Below are 20317 nucleotides of genomic sequence, written 5' to 3' on the forward strand. Positions count from 1 at the left end.
AAGACACTTGGGATTTCTCCTCTCACCAGCCAGTTGTTACAGCAGCATCAGGGCGGTCTTTTCTGGGCGTCCAGTAGATCGTGCTTTTCTTTTCTTTAGTCTAGTCGGAGGCGACGTGACAAAGAGTCTTCAATTTTCCCTCTAGAATACAGACGTCCAAACCATTTTTGAAACCGAGTGCGCTACCTATTCAGTGACGGCTCCCTCCACCCTCGCGCGAAGGGGCTTTGGGTACAGCTGCATCAAACCTCTTCAATAAGCCAGACGCAATTATCATCCACACAACTTGTTTTATCTCCCGATGAATATGGAACAGGGCAATTACAGGTAATTACGCTGACAATAGCAACAAAGGCAGAGCGCACACACACATTCATTCAGCGGGTTCGCACATCTTGCACAGGTAAACTCCTCTTGGTTGTCACGCGGCGCTACAAGCTCTGGATCTGTTAAGGTTCGAAGTTATATGTGAATGGGGAGGAGCCTGGAGGAGAAAGGATAGAGCTGCCTTTAACAAGTTTGTCTGTTTTTACTAGTTTCCTTGAATCCTGTAAGTTTGACATGGTGTCCCAAGTACATTGTCATCTTTACTTCTGCACCTCTGTAACGTTTCTGTGCTTTACCTACGTGTTGCAGTTGTTTTTTTTTTAAACAATTACTTATGCCTGCAATCCCTTCTTCGTGCAATTGGTGTTGACACATCCACCAGTAATCTTTTAGTTAAAGTTATTGTTTTTTGTTGGGCACAGACTGCTGCCCTTGTCTCCATGACAATCAGCTGGTAGTTTAACAGAAACAATGAATGATCCTCTAAATGCGGAAATAAATTGATGTGTCATGTTTTACCCAAGACACAGCCACAATCATTTATCGTTTTTGAATTTAGGGTTCCTGAGAGGGGCTACAAGGTGGATCGGTGGTTTAGCCCCGTTGCCTGCGTGGGTTCTCTCCGGGTTCTCCGGCTTCCTCCCACAGTCCAGAAACATGTTGAGGTTAATTGGTGATTCTAAATTGTCCGTAGGTGTGAATGTGAGTGTGCTTGTTGTCTGTCTCTAAGTGTAGCCCTGTGATAGACTGGTGACCTGTCCAGGTGAACCTGCCTTCACCCTGAGTCAGCTGGGATAGACTCCAGCCCCCCTAGTGAGGATGAAGCGGTGTACAGATGATGGATGGTTCCTGAGAGGTTGTGTTGTATTGCCTCAAGCTAATGTTAGGTAGAATAGCATTACAAAGACATACTACACCTCTAAAGCGCTGTTGTTCCTACGATAGTTTACTTTTGAAAGGATCACTGAAGCTTGACAGCAGTAAGCTAAATTATGAGCAAAGTACTTTTACTGTCTTTTAAAAAACTATAGCAATACAAAATGAAAAAATTATTCTTCAATTGTGTAACCAGTTTCTCATCTAGGATGTAATCTGAAACAGATTCCAGTAAAAATGTTATGTTTCCAAAGTAGCTGCCTTATTTATCAAGGCAAGAACCAGCACCGATACCAATGACAAGTCAGCAGGTCTACAAAGGGTTTGATCACTGTCATTGTTTAAAGTGTGTTACCTGTCCATGATGAACGACTACTCCCTTTGCACTAACCTTTTCGTAGCTCTCAGCTTCAACGTGTTTGCGCTGGCGGAGCTGCTTGGCGACAGACTTGGGCAGCATTTGGTGCAGCAGATCTTCAGCAAGCTGCCTCTGGCGCCTCAGGTCCTCAGTCTTCTCCTTCAAGCTCTGGGTGTAGTTCTGTATCCACTCCGTCATCTGCTTGAACGAGAACATCACCACGGGGTAGATGAGGCACGCCAAGGCCAGCAGGCAGATCCTCATGCTGAGGACTGAAGATATGGATCGAGACGCCAACCTGAGGGCCAGCACGGCGCGATCAAACAAGCACTGCTGGGTGTTTGTCAGAGCTTCGATTCCTCTGTGAGAACCAGACAGAAGCTCAGCCCCAGCTCCAGAAATCTGCCACTGACTCGTGTCTAAAATAGAAGAATGTTGAACATCCAAGCTTGAGTTTAACTTAAGGTCTATATTTTCTAGCCAGCAATCGTTCAAACGCTCCGTCATGAGCCTGGCAAAGCTGAGGTAGCTCAGTATGTACGTCCACTTGTACTGGAAGCCAGTAAGAGCTGCCATGTGGCGGAAGTCCTGCAGCTGGTGGTTGAGCTCTATGAATGTCACCAGAAGTCGTGCAGACAGGACGTCTCTCCAGTAAGAGTTCTGCTTGACTTTGACTAAACTATCTTCTATTGTTCCCCAGATGTCCAGAAGTCTTCCGATGGCCAGAGAGAAAGCAGAGGTATCATTTTCACTTGTATCCAGTGAAGCATTTAAAAATACCTGATTGCAAAATCCAGACAACTCAACGCTGCAATTAATCCCGTGGCCGTCACTGTGACCCGCCATTTCATCGCAGAGACGGTCGAAGACGGGCAACACAATCTCCGAAAAGCTCGCCTCCAACGTCTCGTTCTCCACGTCCTTGTTGAACAGGTGCCTCATCTTCTGAAGCTTACTGACGAGTTGCAGGAAAGCAGCCGTCCTGCACGAAGTCAGCTCGTTGTAAGCCGCCTCTGTGGCGTGCAGCACGTCGAAGTTGGAGCTGAGGTCGAAGGAAACGGAGCCGAGCAGAGCCAGGAAGGAGAGGAGGCAGGCGGTCAGGATTCGACGAACGGTTCGACTATTGCCAGTCAGGGAAAGTATGGAATACCTGCAACACAGGGATGCAACCGGTGAAGCTTGAGGGTTGAGCATGCTTTAAACCACTTTATGCACAGTGTTAAGTTAAAACTGCACATCTCAGACCAGCATTATAGTATTAAAAAAAAAAACACGTGTCCTCAAATATATCTACTTGAAATATTAAGTGATACAAGAATCAGTCAGCAATGAAATAACAATGATATTTATTTAATCAATAAAAATAATAATGATCAAGATCAGTTGATTTTTAAAAATGTTTTTGTCTTGTGTCTTTAAATTTGTATTGAACTTAATGTAATGTCTACATTTCTTATTATTTTTTACTCAATGGTGCTGCTTATTCTACAGATTCGGTTCGCATCAGCTCTTGAAGTGGACACAATCTCTAGGGAATTTCAAGACAGTTATAAAAGATCTTGTGACTGCACTGTAATCATGGTGTCCCGCTCTTGTTTTTCTGAAGTGTGTGAAATTGTGACTCTATTTTATTTGTGTTTTGTGTGTTTGCTGAAATCTGTTTTGCCGTCTTGGCCTGGTCACTCTTGAAAAAGAGGTTTTAAATCTCAGTGAGTTTTTTACCTGGTGAAATAAAGGATATTGATTTTGAAATGCTTGATTTCCACACGAGGTCCAAGCCGGCTCCTTGACCTCTCCCATCTCATGTGTTCTTACTTTGATGTGTTTGGTGCACAAAGAGCCACTAAGGACTGGTGTGATGTAAACAGTGGCTATAAAAAGTGTCCCTTAGACATTTTCTCCTCTAGCAGCTTTTCAACACTGAATCATGCTTTGATTTGGTTTTTTTTACAAGAATTTACCAAAAAAAAGACTCTTTCATGTCAAAGTGAAAACTGATTTCTTACACAGTCAAACGTAATCACCTCCTTCAAGTCAGTATTTCGTCGATGCACCTTCTGACTGTGTGAATAAGGCCTCAGTCAGCCTTGTACAGCTGGACACTTCATTTTTACACAACTCTTCTTTGCAAAATTGCTCACTGATCATGAGCAAACAGTGCTTTATAAGGCCAGCCACAAATTCTCAGTTGGTTTGAGGTTCTTGCTCCGACTTGGCTACTCCAGACCAGTCACCCAGTTGTCTTTAAAACATTTCTGTGTAGCTTTGACTGTATATTTTGGGTCCATGTCTTGCTAGAAAACCTTTTTTCCTCCAACTTGCAGTTCTCTTGCAGACTGCTTTAGGTTGTCCTCCTTATACTTTGCTGCACACACCTCACATGCCTTTACAAGCCTTGCCGGGCCTGCTGCCATGGTGGGGATGGTGCGTTTGTGATGATAGTTAACATAGTTAGAAATCATGTTTGCTCTGGCGGCCAAAAAGCTCAATTTTGGTCTCTCAACTGCCTCCTCGCAAAACCCCTTCCTTCGAGCTAGATAAGATTTTCTTTGCTTTCTCCTCGCTACCTTCCAATCTACGAGCACAGGAGTACCGATTCACCATTTAGATTTAAACTACAATATCTCAGAAACTATTAAAGACATATGCCTAATTAAATGTCACTATTTATCTTCATGCAATTGGTTGGAAATCTACAACAGTGGACACAAAGTTCAAATAGTCTGACAACAGGTGAGTGGAAATATGAAAAAAATGTAGCTGTCATGAAAGGCCTCATCTTTGAACAAACCTTAACAACAGATGTGTATCAGAGAAGTCCACTAGTGATACTCTCTGAACCATGTGTGGCTGCGCGTCATAATAGTATAACGTAAAACAGACAGAATGCTTTTTATAATATATATATATATAGAGAGAGAGAGTGCTTAACAAATGTATGTGTAATTTGTTAATATATATATTTAGACCATTCAGCAGCATGAAGTGCTTTAATTCACACTCAGCTGTCCACGTTTCACCACCGGCTCACTGGGCTTCTCTGAGAAGTCAGAAATGAATCAAGCATCGCATTCAACCACTAAAATTCATTTTTCTGTTCAGGAATGCAAGTAAATAACTATAATCTGACATCTTAATCAAGAAATAATAATGTCTTTTACTGTTCTTTGGGTTTTTTTTGTAAAACAGTAAATTAGAAAATTCATGGATAATAATAATAATTATATTTTAGCATTTAAAAATATCATTTTGGTTAAAGAGATTCTACACACTGGTGCATTAACCACTACAGAAACATTAGAAATGATTTTGATAATTACTAATGCTGTTAATTTAGGGCAGCTGTGGTATAAACCTGACATTGGGTGGTGGTCTGATACATTCATTAAGCACCGTATACAAACTGTTCATGAAAACCATCTGTTTGCATCTCTGAATGATACATTCCGAAGAAAAACCTTTTCCCACCCTGTTCAGGATTCTTGATGCATGATTAAAAATACAGTTTAACAAGGTGATAATCTGTTTTCTGTAATATGAGATGCGCAAACGACATGCGCACTTAAGAAAAAAAAATCTGCAAATTAAAAAAAATAAAAAAAGCAGTCTACATTTGCAATGAATCTCACTGTATTTAGGCCTATGTGTTGTATCACTGTTCCCTCCTCCCTTCATTATCGTTGAGACCAATGTAAACTCAACCACAGACTAACTACCAACTTTCTGACAGTTTCGTGTCCCACCTGCACAGCTGACACTCGCTGTCCGCATCCTGCGCCGCCTTCGGAGCGACCCTCCTCTTCTTTATGAATCTTCTTTTGAAAGAAGCCGAGGACAGGGTCCCAGATGCGAAACACTCCTTTTTCATCAAGTCCAGTGATGACATGAGACTCGCGCTGCGGCTGCTCTCCTCTGCCAGACGGTGCTCTGCACACGCAGGCTCGCGCTGCTCAGCTGCTCGGGGTGACAATGACGTCAGGGTCGTCGTCCGGCCAAGACCGCGAGGGTCCGAGCGGCGCGGCCTACGCATGCGCGGGAAAACAAGCGAAGAAGTTTAGTGATTGAAAGCATTTTGAGTTGCTTAATAATTAAATATGTTGTATCATATCACTAATCACTGAATTCACCGGATTTGCAGTATTTTACATCTATGTTTTCACTGCTGGGCTGTTGGTCCTCCTGCTGGACAAGGCCAAGGAGGCCTTCTCTGCTCAGGGAGCCTCCCTGTGTCTACTTTCTTACCATTGTTGCCCTCAGCATCCCCACAGCCTCTCTTCATCATGTGGACTGTATGGTTGACCCTCACCCCCACTATCAGCCACATCAAGTCAGTGAAGAGGAAGGAGCAACCATCACAGTTGCAGGTGGAATTATTGGAAACGCTGAAGAAACTGGACGGAGAAACAGAAAAAGATGCCAGTGAAGAAGTACTTTTTTTTTTTTTTTAGTAAATGTTATCAAAGATGCTGGTGAAGCTTTATATATCCAGAAGATCAATAAGTCTATGAAAGAACCAAAATTCTTGAAACTGCTTCTTTTTTCATGTGTGTGACAAAGACGGATGGGTTTCAGGGACTCCTTCATAGAGGAGTCACTGGAAACTCAAGACAAGCATATCCCAGCTGTCTTAGGATGAAGGCTGGGTACAACTGAGGTCAGAGGTCATCACAGGGCCAAAACAGACAGACAGACATGCATGGTCACAGGTAATTTAGAACCACCAAAGAACCATAACCTAAGCAGGTCTTTGGACTGTGAGAGGAAACCCATACATGGGGAGTAGAGGCGAACACAGTACTCTCTAGCTGTGAGGTGCTTAACAAACAGCGCTTAGCAAATGATTAGACCACCAATGTCAGGTTTATGACACAGCTGTCCTAAATTAACAGCACTGGTAATTGCCTAAATCATTTCTTATGTTTCTGTAATGACTAATACACCAGTATGTAGAAGCTCTTTAACCAAAATGATATTTTTAATGCTAAAATAGAATTATTACTGTTATCAATACATTTTCAAATTTACTGTTTTACCAAAAAAAAAAAAAAAAAAAAAAAAAAAAAAAAACAAATAAATAAGTAAAAAAAAAAAAAAAAACAGAAAAAAAATAAAGCACATTAATATTATTTCTTGACTAAGATGTCAAATTATATTTGTTCACTTGCATTCCTGAACAGAAGAACTAGTTTTAGTGGTTGAATGTTATGTTTGATTCATTTCTGAGTGGCTCAGATTTGGGAATAAAAAAAGGTGAATTCAGTTTGAAATTCCTCATCCTGTTCAAAATCTGAAAACATGAAGAGGTGAGTGCGAATTAAATGACTTCATGATGCTGGATGGTACACAGCCCTTAACAGATTAGACAGGTGGTCTAATAAATTTGTTAAGCACTGTGTATATAATTTATTATAATGCATATTACATACATATATACTTTTCGGTAACTGTTTTCAGAAGTGGCCTGGAAGATTTTATGTGTGTACAAAGTAAATTAATCGCAAACACTTGACAATTTCCCAATATTTCAAAATTAATAACTTAATACAGTAAAGAACAAGTAACAAGAACAGCAAGATTACAATGTCTATCAGTCTTCCAGCTGTTTTTTTTATTTACAACATTAAAAAAGTAAACTTATAGTGAAATCCGGCATATAAACTTGTTTTTTTTAAAAAGACCTTATACGCCAAAGCTACGAGAAAAGTTCAGTATTAATGCAACTGTCTGTGAGAACTGCCAGCAGGTGTTTAAAGCGCAGCATTATGACAAAATAGTAAGACCCAATTGTTTTTATTTTACTGGATACAACAGTTCATACTTTATTGGGGCAACTGCAGTATGTACTTAAAGAATAAAGAAGTAATAATAATAGTCAAAAAAAAAAAAAAACATACGATCTCGGATTCATCTGAACATCCGGGGAAGGGCGCAGCGAAGAAGACACTTCCGGTTCCGGCTCGCATCACGTGATCAACGAGCTCACATGATCGCGCTGGCAGGAGAGCTCCTGAAGCTGCAGGTAATAAAAAATTTAAAAAAAAACACCTCGGATTTGACGTTTCGGCCTCGATGCTGCTGAAGCGACATGAACAGTAAGAGCACCGTTACGCTTTGTAATTAAAAAAAAAAAAGGAGCGATGTCTCTGTTTGGAAGCGGAAGAAGAAATCTTTAATACTTGGTCAGATTTAAAAATCCAGATAAAGCTAGTTTGCAACCGAAAATCTAATCTGTTGTTTATTTATCTTTTTAAAATAAATTTGTGGGAGTATTAAGGAGCCAACTTTAAAATAAAATAAAAATCAAAATGTCATGTAGGAGTTTAGGCATTTGTGCTGATGCAGATGAAAAGCTGGAGCTGAGTTGGTTCAGTTTTTCCTGCAAAGCTGTGGTTTTATTTTCAGTGGGTGCATGGAAATGGGAAACTAATTCAGAAATCATATATGCTGAGACAGTCTAATGTTGCACCATGACAGCATCTTGTGTCTGAGGCCATAAAGAGGAACTTTAACAGTCACAGTTCTGTCACACATACACATTAAGCCCCTAAAACCGACTGTTTCAAAGCAACAGCACAAACATCTCGTAACTGAAACTGAAAATTTGATGATGCACTGAAAAAAAGATGACGTGTGTCTGTGTGAGCTTGTTAACGCTTGTGAAAGTTGTCAAAGTTAACTGCACAGCATAGTAAAAAGTTGCACATGATCCACACAAAGAAAACAATGTGTGAGCTGAAAGGCAGTGATGTGTGTTAGACCTTTAAAACCCAAAGCAAACAGTCAGAATTTGCCTATACTTATGCAAAGTGTTGTGTGACCTAATATCAGCCAGAGCGTTAGATGACTTGAGGAAGATCTGAAGCTAATACAGCTACTGCAAGTTATCCACAACTAAAAAGCCGTCAATAAGATTTTCTGAGGACATTTTTCCAACCTGTTTACATTTTTGAGACTTTTGTTCTCAGTCCCCAACTTTGAGAGCACAAATTCAGTTTAAAATACACTTTTAAAGTCAGCATTCAACAATTCTGCAACTGATTTTCGTGTTTTTCATGAAAGGAACAATGTCTGTGGTGAAGCTGGAGGAGTGTCGAGAGCGAATTCGTTCACAGCTGGACAATGTAGTGGACTTCTGGCTTAAATACTCCCATGACACAGTACACGGGTATGCAGTCACACTGGAGCGTACATTCATTATAGCATCCATAGAGACTATATCCTTTGCATGAATCTCTTTGCTTCTTGTTTCAGAGGCTTCTTCACTTGCATTGGGAGGGACGGAAGTGTTTATGATGAGCTGAAATACGTCTGGCTGCAGGGCAGACAGGTGAGCTTCTGTACTCATACTGACTGTGTGAAACATGTCTGGAAAAAAAAGGATATTCAGATGTTGTGCCAATACTTTGGCTTGTTCCCGTCACAGGTGTGGATGTATAGTCGGCTGTACCGAACCATGGAGCGCTTCCACAAGCCGGAAATCCTTGAAGCAGCAAAAGCTGGTAACTGACATTCAAACTCAAACACACAGTGGGTCAAAATCAAAAAGAAAACTGGGACTAAGTCGTGGGCCAGACTTGATATTTCTTGAAAAACTGACATTTGACAGCTGTGCATGTTTTACTTTCCCTCCAGATATATAATGATGAACTTTTTCATATACAAACAAACTTAAGTTTTGCTTAAACATTGAATCTGGAACAAGCAAAGCTTCACATTAAGTAGCATTTGTTTCTTATTTTTGTTTAAATGAATAAAATAATAAAATTCTCTCTTGTGTTCAGTTTTAATGGAAACCCAACAAAACAACCAAAATAGTTTAAAAAAAAAAATGACAAAGAGAAAAACAGGAAAGGTTGCCAAAACCTAAGCTCTCTACCAATGCTCTGGCTGCCGCCTGCCGTACACTGTCGGGCTTCGGCTCTCCCTAATAGGAAAAATAATATGTTGTTCTTCACCGTAATCAAATTAAATTAATTCAAGCTTGACGAACCGTTTTTGTCTATATTTGTGGTTTCACCTTTGTTTCTTTTGAGGTTATCTGTTCTTATTTCAACCAGGGTTGGGACGACCACTGCCCTCCTGGCTGTGACTGAATTTGTTGGCAGACCAGCTTCAGTAGACATTTGATATTATCTTGTGGGCCTGAGTTTGACACTAGACGGTTTAGATGGTGAGCCGTTATTGGTCTGGAACCAATGCCATGGCAAGAATTTCTGACTGTCTAATTGCCTGATTTGCAAAAGTGACCATCTTATCAAACAAAATTATTCTGAACCTGCCACTACTGAAGTGTCAGTCTGTCCTACTCACACTGACTTTGACTTCCATTCATCCATCTTTAAACCATCAGTCCTGTGAACTTTAGAGCTGCTGCATAGCTGGCTGGAGGCAGACGCACAGTTATTACCATGCTGACTAATAATCCTAAATTCAGTCAATTAAATAACCTTCGTGAAGGCTACAAGAAAAGAAAAGCAGTGCTGTTTTTTTTGATTGATTGAATGTGTTTTCCCTCTCCTGTATTATGAAACCACAAAGATAATAATTATAGATCCATCACTATAGATAACAGTTCATGGGTGCAGCAGAAGGTCTGCAGAAAAAGGTCTGTTTAAATGACCACATATTATTCTTTGCTATTGTTGGGTGTAATGACAGTGGCAGTCTAGGAGGGCTTTAGCTTTATCTTTTTTCTCAGATAGATTCATTATGTAACCATTGTACAATTTTGACTCACCTTCAGCCATCAGAATTGATCCTTTTTGTAAATAAACATGTTGCTCAGCCGTAGCTTAATGTTTGTTTTCAGGTAGGGTTTTGGCAGCAGACGTGGTGTAAGCAATTATTGACTCAGTCGTGTTTGCTCTGCTGCCGTCTGCTGATCGTGTCTGACACACATTAAGGTGCTCAGCATGTTGCTGTTGTTAGGCAGAAAAACCTGAGATCTGCACATTCTCACATCTCTGGCAACTAAGAGGAGTCCTGCTTTATGTTTGTTAGTTAAAGGGTTTTTTGGTACAAGGCTGACGAAGGTACAGCAGGACATGTCCACAGAGAAACTTGGGTTCTTTTCACTGTGATCAAAACTTAATTAACAACATATTTCCTGTGAGGATAGATTGAGGAAAACTTCCCCCCTGTAGCACATAAAAAACACAAACGATGTGTGTTTCTCTAGACCTAGTTTGTCTGGTGATGTGCACTGAGCAGCTTGTTAAAGCCGTGCTCGCATTGTGGCTGTTTCTTATCCACAAGGCAGTAAATTTTCCTAAAATTACCTCAAAAGATTTAAAGATTTACTCCACATATATGACCATTTCACTGTCCCAGAACAGAGTTTTAACAGGAGACAAATCCAGAGATGTTTTCACGTCTATAAAGTTCTTCATACTAATTGCTTTCACTGATCTAAAACGGTCACATTGTTGTGTTTCCTTCTTAGGAGGTGCGTTCCTGAGAAAGTTTGCTCGCGTGTCCAGGACCAGCGGTCAGTGGAAATGTGCCTTCTGCTTAACCAGAGACGGTAAAGCAGTCAAAGTTCAGAGGACCATATTCAGTGAGTGTTTCTACATCATGGCCATGGATGAACTCAGCAGAGTCACCGGTGACCAGGAGATGCAGGTAGGAAGAGAACTCTTCGTGTAAATACTGTAATTATAAACATAAACTTTGGTTAATCAATACTTTTACCACCGTTTTGATCTTGTGTCTTTGAATTTGTGGAGAGTTTCGAGGCAGCTCAAAGTTGGACGTGTATGCTTCGGCTTAGTCATGAAACAACAAGATGTCTACAGCTTTTGTGATTTATTTGTCAAAAGAGAGGTCGTAAGTTACACCGAGGCTCTTTGGCTGCAGGTTTGATAAGTGTAGACTGCCAGTGTGGGTTGATCAGGACAAAATATCTAATTGAAATTCTTCTGACAGATTTTGCAATTGATTTTCAACTGATTAGTGATTAAAAACAAAAAAAACTCAAGTCAAGCTTTAGCTCAGTGTTCACTGTGCAATAGAGTTCTAACTTATGATGGAGCATCACCACCCATTAAACTTTACTGTTGGAGGCCTCAAAAGTTAGAGAAATGTTTGCTAAAGACCCTTTTTATTTGGAAATATGGATACATCCCAATATGCATCCCAATAGCACCCTTGTTTGTTTGTTTTTTTACATTTTTAAGGACCAATTTTATTTTTTTAAAATGGCCTCTGCTGGAGTCATTCAGTCTTTTAGATCTGTTGGAAACAACTTTGTCTGTGTCCTTATCAAATGTCATGGCTGTATGAAGGATATTTAGCCTTTAAAAAAGGTTTGCCTGGTAAGACATGTTTTTTGATAGTGAAAATATCGACATTCGTAAGTCTAAAAACATGAAATTCTCAAAATTCAACCATAATATTATATAGAACTTGTTGGATGTCTCTCAGTTGTATCATTTTGAATGAAATGCTTTGAGATGCTTTTGTTTTCATTTTGCAGTGTATTAATAAAACTGAATTTAATTGTAGTTATTGCTGCGTACCAGAGTCAGGGTGATTTGGATCGGAGACAAAAACAAATTGTCAAATACTTTGGCCACGAACAGAAATATTAAATTGGATTATTTTCCTCAATAAATAAATGACCAAGTTTATTATTTTTGTCTCGTTGTTTTAATTCAGTATTTTTTTTATTTACTTCAAGAACTCGTGGGAAACTCAGATGATGTTTTAGGTCCCATTTATGCAGACTTGAAGTAAATTCTTAAGAGTTCTCACATTTCCAAACACCACATTTGTGGATACTAAATGCAAAGGTTGGTTTTTGGTTGCAGCTTTTGTTGTTAATAAATACAGTGTGAACACATAGACACACATTCACATTCCCAGTGTCTATTACCTCTCTGGTAGACTTGCCTCTGCTGTGTTGTGTCTTAGCTGGAGGCCGAGCAGATGATGGAGCAGCTGATCCACTGGGTTCGGGTGGACTCGTCCGGCCTGGGTCGGCCCCAGCTCCCGGGAGACGTTCCCGCCAACAGCATGGCCGTTCCCATGATGCTGCTGTGTTTGGTGCAGCAGCTAACTGGAGGTCGGGGTCCGGAGGTGGTTCAGAAGTACAAAGAACTGGAACAGTGGTGTGTGCAGCAGATTCTACACCACATCCAGGTATGGACTTTGTAGTTCAAATGGCTTTCCAGAACAAAATGATTCAGGAAGAAGTTAAATTTACAGCAGGGAACAACAGTTAAGTACACATGCATGTCATGATTGTTCAGTGACTCCTACAGCTCTACATTTCCTATGCTGGATTATTAAAATGTGTCTTTGTCACAAAAGCAATCATGGATTTTGGTTCTTTTATGAATTTGTTATGAAATCTGCTAAATCAGAAATATGCATACAGCAACGCTAATATGTGGTTAAATGTCTTTTGGCTATTTATACCCAAGTTAGGTACTTTTGGGAGCCGCCCACAAGCCTCTAGCAAGCTTCTGGTTTTAACTTTGACCGCTTGTCTTGTGAGAAACTGTTGCAGTTGATATAAAACCCCAGTTCCACTTGCAGCAGAACAGCCTCAGAGCACGATAATACCACGATAAAGGCCTCACCTTCTCTCCTCCAAACATATTGCTGCTCCTTGTGACCAAGTAGCTGTTTTTGTTCCATCTGACCACAGAACTTTCCTCCAGAAGGCCTTTTCTTTGTCCATGTGATCAGCAGCAAACTTCAGTCGAGGTCCTTTTGGAGGAAGAGCTTCCTTCTTGCATGGCAGCCTTTCAGGGCACGGCGATGTAAAACATGTTTGACTGTGGACACTGACAGCTCTGTTCCAGCAGCTTTTTGGTGATTCTTGGTTGACACTTGACCATCCAGACCAGCTGGGTCTCAGCAGCAGGGGACAGTTTGCATTTCCTTCCTGATCGTGGCAGTGACACAACTGTGTTCTGCATTCTATACTTAAGATTGTTTGCACAGTTGATTTTGGGACTTGTTGCTGCTTTGAAATGGCTCGTGATTTTCCTGACCTGTCAAAGTTAATAATTTGCTTTTTTCAGATCTCAGCTGAGCTCCTCAGACTTTCTAATTGCAGCGTATGTGACCAGTGAGTGGGTCAAATGGGCCGAATTTAAATAGGCCGGGAGGAGTCAGCAGCTGTAGTCAGTCGTAATCACTTACAGCAGATTTCCAAAAAAAAATCTCTAATAAACTTACAGTAGAACCAAAATGCATTGTTTTTGTGCGACTGAGACACGTGTTTCAATCATTCCATCGCAGAAAATTCAGAGTTGTAGTCATCGGAGTCATTGGTAACTCAAGACATACTTGGTCTGTAAACTTTTGGTCATAAATGTCCGCGATAAAGCCGTTTAATACATTAATGTGATACTCAAACTGGATATCCTGCACTTCATAGGTACCTTAAACAACACCCAATAAAAATGGCACTTTTCATTTTGCTTTTTCACTCTATCTTCCTGGCTGTCAGTTTTGTTATTGTAATATCTGGGATCTCATAATAAACTTGTATCAAGAAACGTGTAGATTGGACACAAGCAGTCAGATCATCAGACAAATTGTAAATTACTTCAAATGTACCCAACGTACTGTTAAATAATGACGTTGTTGGAAGCTAGAAGCTGCCGTTTTACTTAAACATTGTTGTTAAATTTGCGATGTGTAATGCTTCTTCTCTCTTCCTGTGTAACTTGGCACAGAGAGATGGAACAGCTATTTTAGAGAACGTGTCAGTCGATGGGAAGGAGCTGCCGGGTTGTTCGGGACGACTCCAGAACCCGGGTAAACACTCCAGATAATAGTGATGGTGCCTGCGGAGGCAAGTTGTCACACGTTTTTTCCTGTTCTTAATTTCTTGCCTCAACTTTTTTCCACATTTCTTTGGGCTTCCTGACGTGCTGACCCGTGCCAGGTCACGCCCTGGAAGCGGGCTGGTTCCTGCTGCAGTACGGTGCAGAGCGGACGGACGAGAAGATCCAGAGCACTGCCATCAACAAGTTCATCGAGCTCCCTTATCAGTGCGGCTGGGATAAAACGCATGGCGGTCTGTTCTACTTCCTGGATGTGGATGGTCACTGCCCCACACAGGTTAGTCAGCTGACCTTCGGGCAGTGAGTGCACATTCCTTCTGGTTTCATTTGGTAGCATTTAGTTAATTACCGCCTTTTGTATAATGCATCAGACTGTGTGATATGTTTTGTGTGTCTGAGCAGCTGGAGTGGAACATGAAGCTGTGGTGGCCTCACTGTGAGGCTCTCATTGCTTTCCTCATGGCCTACAGTCAGACCAGGAAGCCTGAGCTGCTGGAGAGATTCCTTCAAGTTTATGAATACACGTTCAGCCACGTGAGTTTACGCTGCATTCCCAACAAGACAGGTTCTTTTTCTGATTAACATTTGTGGGAAATAGGCTTATTCTGGTCTGTATGAGTCCAACCTCATGTTACAAAGCTGGAAACAGGAGGAAACAGCTTGTCCGGCTCTGTCCAAGCTCCAAAAACACCAACCAGCATCTCTACTGGTCACTGATTTAACATGCTGTGTGAAGTCAGCTTAACCCTTAAGTGCACATAAGTCAGGTGCTTAGCAACCCTGCACTTGACTGTAAAGTTTTCAGAATGCTGTATTTACGCAGCCAAATGCAAAACCGTGGACAGGTGAGGCACCTGCTGCAGTTTTTTGGAAGTGGTTTTGGTTCTTGACAAGCATCCTTTAGTTTTGGAAGCTACCTCCTTCCTCTTCTCCACCCATCGCCACAGCAGGTTGAACGCTTGTGAGATGGAAAAGGACTTTTATAGTAATATATAAGAGCCCCTCATCAGTCCTGGCGTCTGACTTTGTCCAGAGCCCACGTCGTCGGAGCTAGCTTCAGTCTGCAAGTCAGTGCTCTGATTCATTATTGACACAAAAACGGATCTATTTTCATCCAAACCCTCACATATCAAAGTGGTTTTGCATTAAACTTTACACCTAATGAGGCCACACTGGAACGCACAGCAACACCTGCTTGCATCTGGCAACGTGTGGTGAAAACAACGATCCTGCATTCTTTTGCTTGAACATTTTAGGAGGAAAAATATAGAAAAGCAATGTTCTGTTTTTTTTTTTTTTAAACAATTTGTCTCCAGGATATTGTTTCCACAGCTTTTATGCTAAGCTATGCTAACCACATCTTGACTATGTTCCACAGTGAACACAACCTACCAATCTCGTGAACTATTCCTTTAACTAGCCACAGTTTCAGAACACAACTCCTAAGACTGTGTTTTACGGTACTATTACCGTTCAAGCATTAAATACAAACAATCAAAGATCACATGCACTTTCTGGAGATGATTAAAGAAAGATAGAATCTCTGAAGCCTTTAACATATTGACACTGCCAGTGTATAGTTGTATATTTCAATATACTGTTTGTGTGTGTGTGTGTGTGTGTGTGTGTGTGTGTGTGTGTGTGTGTGTGCGTGCGTCTGGTTCTGTGCAGTTCCCTGATGCTAACGGCGGTGAGTGGTTCGGCTATTTGACACAAGAAGGGAAAGTAGCACTGGATTTTAAAGGAGGTCCGTTTAAAGGTAAGGACATGGTTAAGATGTGCATTTAACTGAATGTAAAACCAAAAGGAGGGAAATGAAATGCTGATGGAACACATGCTAGATTAAAGCAAATGCGTAACACACTCAATCCCAAATTATTCTGGCATTTAGCAAATAGAAATATTGTTGGTAATCCTAACTGACCTAAAACAGGAAAAGTTTAGTCTGATTTAATGTCAGACAGTGAGACAAAAAATAAGATTTTATGTCTTTTCATGCAGTGGATGTAAACTTCTGGTTTGAACTGTATGTTTACCAGCCAGTAAGTCCATTTTTTGTGTTGTGTTTGTTGGATTGATGTGGGATGGAACTAACTGAAGGTCAGTTTAGTTCTGGTGGAACACAGTTGAGCGTTCTGCCACCAAGAAATGCAGATAAAAGTATGAACTGATTTATGAATGAGCGTCAGGTAGGTAGAACACTGTCGCTGGAAGTAGTTTTATGATGCACAGTGTAGATTTTTCTTAAGTCTGCACATAAGAAAATAAATATCGTTCATTCTTCTTCCCTTTCACAATCCGGTTTGGGCATTAGCAACAACACAACTTCACAGTCGATGTGATGGGATGCCTCCAGTTGCCTTTTTTTTCTAAATTTATGTAGTTTTCATATTTATTAAATGTCCCCAAAGTGTAGAAAAAGTGAGTTTTATTTGCATGAGGTCACCACAGTGTAAAGGTTAACGAGTGAGCGCCATGGACATGAATGCACATGTGCCGTGGACCCACAAGTCAGGAGCTAGAAAACAGTTTGTGCTCATTTGTCTGGGGAGAAGGTGCGTCTTTATCCAGGTCATGGTTCAGTCTAGACAGCTGACAGCAACTAATGCAGCCTTGAGGAGCAGACTTCTGTAGTTTGTAGCTTTGCAATAACACATTACTTGACTGATTTAGGGACATCTCTTGAGGGCATCTGTCGAACTTCTCGGCAGGCTTCATACCCAACGTGCAAAACTTGGGGTCGATTCCATATAATAAAAAAAAAAACAACATAGGATCGTTTAGGTCCCTTGAAGGACATAGACAGTTAATAATTGTGTTTGTCATCTTTTGCAGGGTTCTTCCACGTGCCTCGCTGCCTGTACATGTGCGAGCGCATCCTGGATGATCTGCTGGCAAACGAAGACAGAACACTGTGATGTGAGCGTTCTGATGACGGGATTTAATCTGATCCGTGGGTCTGTGCACTACATCGAACCACAAATAGTCAGTGTGTAAAGCAAAATTGCACAAATTTTTAATCATACATGTACAGACATTCTTCAACACTAGAGTGGCCTTCTTTACACGGCAGTTTGCACTTCAGGGAAGATGCTTTCAGCGCAGATAAAATCATGTTTTTAATGTCTTGTTTTCTTTTTTTCCCCTCTCCCTGCTGTCTGTTAAATGTGTATTATAAAGGTTTCACTGCTCAGTGGCTGAAATGTTCAAGAGGCTGTAAATCTAATATCTGATGTCCAGCTTCAGAGCTAACAGACTTTATAGGTCACTCGGCCGTCCATGTGCATTTTTAGATGCCTTTTCAAGGTTTTAGAAGATGTAAGGAAACTCAAACTACAAGGCAGAAACATTAACACCAAAAAACAAATGTTCTATGTTTAATATGTGGCATCTCTATGCGTACTTTAAATACCTTTTTATCTTCTTATATGAATCATTCCACAGTTTTACCAGAGCTGTTTGTTTGTTTTGTTGTCGTTTAGTTTAGTTTTTCCCTTTATTTTAAGCATACCAACTGTTATTCTAACATAAAAGGGAAAAAGTTGGTAGTGAAGTTAAAGCTATATGATCCTCCTGCTCGTGACCTGCAAGTAAAAATGACAGTAAATGAATTGTATATTGAAACATGACAACCGATGATTAAATGGTTATTCTGATATATAAATACTAATTATTTCATTGAATTCATGTGTATTTTTACCTTCAGTATAAAGCTGCACCAGGTTTATTGTTGAAACTGAAAATTCAACCACTAAAACTATTTTTTCTGTACATGAATGGAAGCAAACAACTATAATTTGACATCTTAATCAAGAAATAATAACGTGCGTTACTATTTTTTCTTTTTTTTTTGTAAAACAGTACATTTAAAAATTCATGGATAATAATAATAATTCTATTTTAGCATTAAAAATATAATTTGTGCTAAAGAGCTTCTTCATACTGGTGTATTAAAAACATAAGAAATGATTGTGATAATTCCTGATGGCTTTTAGTTAAGGGCAGCTCAATCAGTCAGTCAATCAAAGGTTATTTATAGAGCCCTTTACAACAGCCCAAAAGTGACCCAAGTGCTTCACAGTGTGCTGAAAGAGAGAAAAGAGCTACAGATGGAGAAGAGGACGTGTTTGATGCTCCTGGATGAGGAGATGTGGACTTTGTTCCACAACTTTATTCCTTGTGGTTATCATCAGCAGCCCTCGTCGCTGATGTTTATCAAAGTATGACAGGCGTCATCAGCTGAATTCAGATTAACGCGTCCCCTGTTTGCAGTTATCTTTAGTGTGCTGCAGTGCCCCCTACTGGTTGTTCTCTGTAAAGTCCTGTTAGAGCAGGTGGTTTGGATTCAGGGTTGCAATTTGCGATTTTGTTGTAAAATAAATAATGATTCTTCGTTGAAAACAGGAAATGTTTAGAGTTTTTGAGGACATCTTAATGTTCTCTAGTCACAGTGAGGACGGTATATCTCCCCTGTGACATGTCGCTGGTATTCCTGACTGTTACTGGTCCTCATCCTGCAGCACTCCTCACTTGCACTGCAGAATGGTTCCTTAAAACCATTACTTATACCATGTATTGCATGTTTAGTATGATTACTTATATAATTATAGACCCCCTCTGATAAAAATCAGGTTCTTGAGCATGTTAACGTAGTAATATGTTTAAGGCTAGAAGACACATGGTGGCTGCTCTGGGCTGGTCCTGGTCCTGGTGTTTGTGAGCCCAGTTGTCGGTGCTTCCCTCCCTGAGAACACCTGTGTGATTTTGTCAGCTGATAGTTTCTGTTTTTGCACCAACTGGCATTCAACCATTTTCCCAATTTTTTCCACACATGCACTCACTTCTGATCCTACAGACTTTGATATTTTATGGCATTGATAATTTAATTTTTCTTATTTTTTCAAATACACAACTTGTAAACTGGCCTTGGTGTGTGTATGTCACCGATTTGTCACGGCAGTACAACCTGGTTTGTGACAGATATCAGTCAAAACTGAATTACAGATCTCGTCAGCGTGATGTTATAGATATTGTGAATTAAAAATTAACACTTGCCACAGTGTGAATATGCTTAGCCAAAATGCCTTTGTCATTTTAAGGCTGGATAGTCAAATTCAGCTATCACATGTTAGACCTTTTTGCCATAAGCTGCTAAATTCTGGGAACGACTGAGAGGTTCACCAGTCCACCCCTGCTGTAATAAAAACAGTCCATTGGTGAGAATAGAAATGATGTGACTCTACAAACATCTGGGTTAGGATAAGAGCCAATCAGAGGCAGTTCCTTTGTCACTCTGCACAACAAACATTTACATCCTGGTTATGTTTGAATGAAGTGTGGAACATTAATGTAAAAGTGACCAATGTCTAAATGACAGAAAGCCACCAGTTTAACAGACTGATGAAAGCAGCAATGTTGTGCCTGCTGTGTAGAGTGCAGCAGCAGCTGGACCACAGACTGTGTATATTATACGGTCTACGAGCTGGACCTAAACATTTCTGTGATGGGAGTGTTCAAACAAATGGCCATTTTTGGTATACGGATAAGGGACTTACATAAATGTGTCTAGAGCAGACTGTCCTCAAAAACTGAATGAGCAAGAAAGAGACGAGCGAGGGAAGCCACCAAGACAGTATGACTCCTCTGAAGGAGTTACAAACTTTGCCACTCTTCCATAAGGCTTTGACTGGTGAAGAACCCAAATCTTCAAACCAAATCTTCAGAACTTTTGCGTGTTCCCAACCAGCATTTGTCATCAAATTGACACAAATGCTGCTGAAATAAATGTTCCATAAGTAAATATCATTTGTATCTGTCTGGCAATTCTAAACATGAGCGGTTTATTAGCTGTTAATCACAAACCAAACTTCAGTGCAATAGTTGTAGGAGAAATGTTTCTTAAATTTAGCAACAAATCAGATTGAGACGAGACGTGTCTCTTTTATGCACTGTTTTG

General features: G+C 40.4%; 1 protein-coding gene across 2 annotated transcripts; it reads left to right on the forward strand.

The window, feature by feature from the left end:
• Positions 1-7531: 7531 nt before the first annotated feature.
• On the forward strand, positions 7532-18034 carry renbp (renin binding protein). Of its 2 annotated transcripts, none has more exons than XM_008295719.1 (11): positions 7532-7580; positions 8621-8726; positions 8813-8888; positions 8985-9060; positions 11004-11182; positions 12473-12700; positions 14251-14332; positions 14463-14638; positions 14764-14895; positions 16033-16120; positions 17197-18034. In XM_008295719.1, exons 2-11 carry the CDS (start codon positions 8626-8628, stop codon positions 17277-17279), a joined length of 1221 nt encoding a protein of 406 aa, XP_008293941.1. In that variant the 5' UTR covers positions 7532-7580; positions 8621-8625; the 3' UTR covers positions 17280-18034. The 2 variants fall into 2 exon arrangements, with proteins under 2 accessions (XP_008293941.1, XP_008293940.1); XM_008295718.1 differs by lacking the exon at positions 7532-7580 and adding an exon at positions 7640-7653.
• Positions 18035-20317: the final 2283 nt, after the last annotated feature.

Source organism: Stegastes partitus, unplaced genomic scaffold (genome assembly GCF_000690725.1).
Source record: "Stegastes partitus isolate 25-593 unplaced genomic scaffold, Stegastes_partitus-1.0.2 Scaffold1073, whole genome shotgun sequence".
NCBI classification, from domain to species: Eukaryota; Metazoa; Chordata; class Actinopteri; family Pomacentridae; genus Stegastes; species Stegastes partitus.